Here is a 7,478-nt window from a genome sequence, read left to right as displayed (position 1 = left end):
GTCTAATTGTCTACCAGTTGTAAAATGGGTAAGGGGAATGTGGTACATATATACACTTGACTCCTGTTCAATTTGAAAAAGAAGAAACTCTTCTCATTCACTGTAATTTGAGAGGACTGGAAATCTTTCAGCTAGACACAAATAAATAAGTAGTACATGATCTCCATTTATGTGGAGTCTGAAAAAGTTGATCCTTTATAAGAATGAGATGGTAGTTTTCAGTTGCTAGGGACAGAGCTGTGAGGTAGAGATAGAAAAAACTTGATTGTTCTAAGTTGTTGTTAAGGAGGACAATGAATTTCTGGTATGCTATTGCAAACAAAAATGATTATGGATAAAAACAAAAAATAGTTAATTTTAAAAATTGCCAAAAAGTATTTTAACAATTTTCATCAAAGAAATGATGTAGGAGATAGGTTAAATATATTTTCCCTTACTTAGAAACTACATAACGTTGTGAATTATGCTTATGTCCATAGACAGAAAGCTGATTACATTCAGAAGATACACTCTCCTGGCTCTGGACTGTAGTGAATGCAAGAGACTTGTTAAAGCGCAAGATGAAGAAAATAAGCAATGGTTGTGGGCTATTTGCACCACTGCTTCTATGTCTCAAGAATATTAGGAAAGAGAGAGCAGGAAGTTTGTGAAAGCCAGGATATAGGATGGAGGGTTATAAAATCCTATTCTTCAATTTCACCACAACTATTGCAGTTATTAACTCACAACAATTGTATTAACATGAGCTGGGACTGGACAAGACAAGTTCTAACAACAATAAGCAAAGGGAGTGGGAGGGGTTCTCTGGACCCTACTTTACTTCAGAACTATTGACTGTTGATAGACCCCATGATGGACTCAACATGCTCGATCAGATAGCTTCTAATCAACAAGCACACAGAAAATCCTACTTAATTGCAATAGGCAACAAAATAAAATGGGTAGGCAGTAAGGGGAGAGAAATATTTGTAGGGAAGAAGGAGTTGACAAAAGGAGTAGGGAGCTGGAAAAGTAAGGTGGGTGTATTGTGTACAGATCCAGAAATATCTAAAAACTGCATTTAAAAATAAATCTTGGCAGCCTTGGATGCAGTTGTCATTCGCGTCTGGCCACCAGCTCTGTGTTTCCCTGCACTTGGTGGGCTGGCATAGGGCCCTGGGCCAGGGGAGCAGGTCTACTAGCAGAAACTCAGTGCACTCTGGCAGTGAGAACTGAATGGAGTACATGGGAAGTGATAGGCCAGGACAACAGGGAAATGGACCAGCCCCGACAGAATGGACAGGAAGACCATCCTTTGGGAGGAGATGATGGCTACCAGCCTGCAGTGAACAACCACAACCACAACCACAACCAAAGTAGACAGGCTCGCCGCCTTCCCCCTTTCTTTCATTATTTATTTATTTATTTATTTTTCTTTTTTTAGTTTTTAAAGGCAAGGTTTCTCTGTGTAGCCTTGGCTGCCTCCTGAGTGCTGGGACTAAAGGCCCAGGCCATACTCATTAGGCAGATTAATGATGGACTGGATGGAGAGGGAGATGCTATGGAAATGTTCATGGAGGAGATGAGAAAAATCAGGAGAAAATTTAGGGAGCTACAGCTGAGAAGTTGTCTCTGTATTCTTATAGGGGAGCTCTCTAATCATCACGATCATCATGATGAATTCTGCCTGACCTGGGCCATTTTCCACACGATTCATACTGTCCTTTCCGCAGTATTCCTTTTCCTTGCATTTTCCTAACATGTTTTTACTAATCTGTTTGTGGTGAGCATTGTGTTATTTCCATGTGCTACATGGGGCTTTTGTTACCAGCTTCTAATTGGAGATTTTCTTCCCACTCAGTGTAAGTTTCTGTCAACAGGACAGTGTTGCTCATTTGCATGGAAAAATGTAAAGTCAATAAAGCAACTGAAAGGCAAATAAATAAATAAAAATAAATCTCATGTTAGAAAAACCGCATTATGCCATTGGTATATATGGTTTGTTTTATGGTTTTTTTTTTTTTTTTTTTAGTCATAAGTATAAAAAACAAATTTGAACCCTCTTTCAGGATTATAATTTACAAACATATACCAAATCTGTGTGTACTTTGATTCAGCAATTTTTTTCCTCAGGAATTCATTAATTGAATATACTCAAAATGGGTATGTCACAAATGTACTAAAATATAAAGACTAAGAGATATACAACAATACATTCCCACATTATAACTGTTAGAAGCATGAACTGAGAGAAAGAGATATAAACACTAGAGTTACTTATACGATAGAACACTGTGCAGCCATTAGGAAGAATATGATATGGGCTGACTTGAAACAATATAAATGACACATTCACACATTCAGCAAATATTTGAGTTCACCCAAAGTTCTTGTCATTAGTGATGTATCTGTGAAACAGAAAGCATCCTAGTTTTTTAGCTTTAAAATGTAGTGAAAGAAGCAGACATTAAACAGCAAAAACAAATATATATTCTATGATGTGTAATGCAGTATACTGACAAATACTATAGAGAAAATTATAATCAAAAGCAAATATAGCACATTCCAAATAAGCAAAATAATTGGCTACTGTATTCCTGTCTGTTTTAAAATAAAGGACAATATAACTACATATTTACAAACAGTTGAGAAACGTTTGTGAAGGATTTTTAAGGCTTCATTCAGGGAAGATGAGAGACTAAATTGTGACGTAAAATATTAAAGAATGACTATTATGTAAATTGTTAATAATATTTAGCATTAATCCTTACCAAGGATGAACAAACTTGTTTGTAAAGTGGTACTATTCACACAGTACTTTTTGCTCATTGCTAATTTAAAAAGGTGTCTTACTACAATAAATGTCAGGTTGTTACAGTGGCTTTCAAACTCCATGTTAATTTGCCCTTCCTACCTCTGTTGGCTCATGATTTTCATTCCACCTGTTAAACATGTTTCTATAACTCTTATGTCTACACATAGTATTTTCTCTGGTATAAACAACTTGTAAGTCAATTGAATTGATACAAAACCCCATTCTACTTACCTAATATTCTGAAGTAAGTAATAGTTTGAAGTTTTTCTCAACTGAGATGGAAATGATAAATTGAGAGCATGTCTATTAATATTCGCATGTGTCATCAAATACTACTGAAATATAAGCTTTTTTGAAATGAAGGACAAAAATGCATTTTCCTGTGCCAAGCAATTTTTCTGTATTTCTCTGCACATTTACCTAAACGTTCTTTAGATAAGTGCACATTTATCATTTTATCAGAATGACATTTAATATATTAAAGAAAATAGCTAACAAAATATTGCATTTAAGATCCAAATCAAATGGTAAGAATTCAGTAACTACTTGAAACTTAAAAGGTTATAGCTCTTCATAAAGTATCTGATTTTATACAATAAATTATTATTATTATTTTTTTAGAATGTAAGGTTTTTATTTTTTTGTTTGTTTTTATTTATTTTTTATTAATTTATTCTTGTTACATCTCAATGTTTATCCCATCCCTTGTATCCTCTCATTCCTCCCCCCCCCCATTTTCCCATTATTCCCCTCCCCTATGACTGTTCCTGAGGGGGATTACCTCCCCCTGTATATTCTCATAGGGTATCAAGTCTCTTCTTGGCCAATAAATTATTTTTATGTGAAATAGAAATGTTACCTTATTTTTCTTCACTTATTTTTGAAAACTTCTCTTAAATGCATGTGTGATTTTAAAAACATTTATTGACCAAATTTGGGTTCATATCAGTAGGAGGGAATTAATACAATATAAATCTTTAATAATAATATAAAATTTAAATTTTACCTAGTTATTTAATACATGCCAGAAATATTGACTATTGGGTATTTAATTTGAAAGATAGGGGCTGTAGAGATGACTTAGAGGTTAAGGGCACTGACTGCTCTTTCAAAGGTCCTGAGTTCAATTCCCAGCAACCACATGGTGGCTCACAATCATCTATAATAAGATCTGGTGCCCTCTTCTGGCCTGCAGGCAGAGCACTGTACACATAATAAATGAATATTATTTTAAAAATTGAAAGATATAGTTTTTGTGTGATAAGAATATTACAAAATCAGCTAATGATAATTAATTTTCATTGAAATATATTTTTCTAATTTCTATTCTTTATTGAAAATAAGGCCATTTTTATTAACATACTGACAAAGGAAATATCCAAGTAATTTATGTATAGCAATATTTTAAAAACAATTATACATATACATTTATTTTAAAATTTAGTAATGCTTCATTGTATTCTGTTTATAATTTGTCAAAATTATATTGCAATAATTGTCAGAGACTGAATTCACATTGATTGGCATACTATGGGCAAGTGGTGTCTAAGTGAAGAAACTGGTATTTAGATCCTTGGGTTAAAGATATATAATGGTTATTAGCCAAAATAAGAATATGAGAATAAAGGTAATTAGGGTTTGAGTTTGGAAATGTTCATTTCATTATAAAGTACTTTACATAAATCTTGTTTTTCTGTGGAAAATACTTCTTTATTTTATGTATATAATGTTGGGTTCAATGTAACCTAGACTGTCTCAAACTCCTTATGTAACTAAGGATACCCTTGAACTCCTGATTCTCCAATCTCTACTTTCCAAGTACTAGGATTACAGGTATGTGCTAACACACTCAGCGCATCTTCAATATATTTTATTCAACTGAAAATTTTTTGTAAGCAGCTAGAAAATGTCGAGAGTACTGATTTAGAATTTCAATCAGGGGAAGTGACTGCTATTTTTCAAATACATTCCTAATAACATTCCTGTCCTCTTTGCTTTATTTATATGAACACAGATAGGTTTACTCTAAAATTGCATGTCACTATAATTGTTGTATTCATATTTCTGCTATGGGAAGATTAACATAATATATATGCCAAAGATGAAATATAAAGTTCTGAAATGGACTCTCAAAGACACGTTCACTTACCTCTAAATCCAAGGGAAGCAATTTGACTGACAGGTGAAATAAAAGTGAAGTATGAAAAAGCTTCTGTAAAAGTATATACTTTTTCATTTTCACTGCTTGTGTTTATATTTATTCTAATTTATTACGGTAAATACTATCTAGAGAATGCTTCTTAAAATGCCTAAAGAAGACATTCTAAGCAAAGGAATATGGCTTAGTCTCAAAACACGTATCATTGAGATGTGATAAGTGTAATGTTTTTGTCTAGAACTTTTCTAACAAGGTTAGATTAGGCAAAGATTCTGTATTCATAATGGTTTATTTTTAAATTTTAATTATGTATATGTCTGTGCATGTATGTATGTTCCCATATGAGTGCAGGTGTCTGTCTGAAGCTTGAGGTAGGCATTCTTATATACTAAACCATCTGAATTCACATTCTCTGTTTGAATAGGTTGAACACTAGCATTTTAAATTGATAAGATGATATAAACTCTAAAATCAAACACGTTAATGATAAATTAGCCCCCTTTCTGTGTCAATCATAATTAGATGTCTTTGAGACAATCTTACTGGTTTCAATCTCAATATCCTTACTTTAAATAAATGTGTAACAGTATCTATTTTTCTCAATAAAATATGCATATAGCCTAGCAGAATACTTTCCATGTAGCAACAGTGTAGTTAAAAACAGTAAAAAGTATTATTGATTTGTCTGTAATTAAGAAAGTAACAAAAATTTATTCCATAATTATATAGACTACACATACTTTTAGATAGGAATTTGTAGAGAGAATTCTTCAGCTTATTTTAAGTGCTACTCTGCTACTATTCAAGGCTCAATACTACATTTAAATATGCACATTTTAATCTCCACACAAGTATTATTGTTTTGCAATTCAATGTAAGCCATGTAATGCTGACATATGAAAAATTAAAGTACATGGTATTAAGTGTCACTATGGACAACAGGCAAGACTGAATTTATTTATTCAGCCTTGAGCAAAATGCTGTCCATTCTTGACACCACATGCTGGCAAGGATGTGGAGAAAGAGGAACACTCCTTCATTGCTGGGGGGACTGCAAACTAGTACAACCACTTTGGAAATCTATTGGTGCTTTCTCAGAAAACTGGGAATAAGGCTTCCTCAAGACCCAGCTATTCTACTACTTGGGATATACCCAGAAGAAGCTCCAGCACACAACAGGGACATATGCTCAGCCATGTTCATAGCGGCCTTATTCATAATAGCCAGGACATGGAAAAAGCCTAAGTGTCTCCCAGTAGAAGAGTGGATAAAGAAACTGTGGTACATTTACACTATGGAATACTACTCAGCTATTAAAAACAAGGATTCCCGAAATTTGTGGATAAATGGATTGAGCTAGAAATGATCATAATGAGTGAGTTAACCCAGAAGCAGAAAGAATCAAATGGTATATACTCACTTATATCTGCATACTAGCCCAAGGGGCTTGTCCCATGAAAGTCTTCACTTACCAAGAAAGTGGGATAGAGGGGAGGACATCCTATTGGGACTTTAAGTGAGAGAATATGGGAGAATGAGGAGATAGAAGGATCCAGAGGGTCCTAGAAACCTACAAGAAGAACATTATGATAGGCAGACCTGGGCCCAGGGGTCCCGCTCAAACTATGGCACCAGCCAAGGACAATACAGGCAACAAACTTTAAACCCCTACCCAGATCTAGCCAACGGTCAGAACAGTCTCCACACTTGAGTGGAGAGTGGCATATGACTTTCTCACGTACTCTGGTGCCCCATATTTGACCACGTCCCCTGGATGGGGAGGCCTGGTGGCACTCAGAGGAAGGATAGCAGGCTTCCAAGAAGAGACTTGATACCCTATGAGCATATACAGGGGGATGAAGTCCCCCTCAGTCACAGTCATAGGGGAGGGGAGTAAGGGAAAATGGAAGGGAGGGAAGAACGGGAGGATACAAGGGATGGGATAACTATTGAGATGTAACAAGAATAAATTAATTTTAAAAAGGAAAAAAACAAAAAAAATGCTGTCCATTCTTCAACTGAATTCCCAATACAATGACAATTTGGATTAGACACTTACAGAAGCCATATTTTCTTGTGATACTTATTCATTTTATTTGTTAACTTAAAATAACTACAGTTTATTCTGTTCTTCCTGTAATTCTTGCACTCATGAGTCTAAAATAAGAGAGTGTCATAAGACTGAGGCCAGTATGAGTGGCATTGTGAATTCTGGGACAGCATAACCTAGAGAGGAAGACATTGTCTCAAAAATTCCTGAATAAAGAAGTAAATTAACAAATATTGGAACAATTCAAATAAAAACCCACATACAGAAATGTATTTTATAAAGGAAATAATTTGAAGCATTTAAGCATGAAAAAGTTATGACCAAAAGGTCATGAAGATTAATTTACTTTTTTTCTTAAATGTTAAGTCTTTTGTAAAAAAGGCCTCCAGATAATTAAAACAAACTGTCATGTGCAATAGGAAGTCCTTCTAAGAAACTATCAGTGTGGGTTTCATTCTTGGATATATCTTAAATAG

General features: G+C 34.3%; 1 protein-coding gene across 1 annotated transcript; it reads left to right on the top strand.

Moving 5' to 3' along the window:
* Positions 1-1,246: 1,246 nt before the first annotated feature.
* Positions 1,247-1,738, top strand: LOC127185233 (protein BEX3-like). The gene is made up of 2 exons (XM_051141775.1): positions 1,247-1,393; positions 1,490-1,738. The coding sequence occupies exons 1-2, from the start codon at positions 1,256-1,258 to the stop codon at positions 1,736-1,738; spliced, it is 387 nt and encodes a 128-aa protein (XP_050997732.1). The 5' UTR covers positions 1,247-1,255.
* The last annotated feature ends 5,740 nt before the right edge of the window (positions 1,739-7,478 follow it).

The sequence above is a fragment of the Acomys russatus genome, chromosome X (assembly GCF_903995435.1).
Source record: "Acomys russatus chromosome X, mAcoRus1.1, whole genome shotgun sequence".
Taxonomy (NCBI): domain Eukaryota; kingdom Metazoa; phylum Chordata; class Mammalia; order Rodentia; family Muridae; genus Acomys; species Acomys russatus.
Note: the sequence above shows the minus strand (reverse complement) of the source record. Positions and strands in the feature narration are given on the sequence as shown.

What these genes read in the sequence shown, in the direction of transcription:
- LOC127185233 (XM_051141775.1), top strand. Translation starts at nt 1,256, where the DNA reads ATGGACCAGCCCCGACAGAATGGACAGGAAGACCATCCTTTGGGAGGA. An exon ending in TTCCCCCTTTCTTTCATTAT is followed by an intron (nt 1,394 to 1,489) that starts TTATTTATTTAT and finishes CTAAAGGCCCAG; the next exon opens with GCCATACTCATTAGGCAGAT.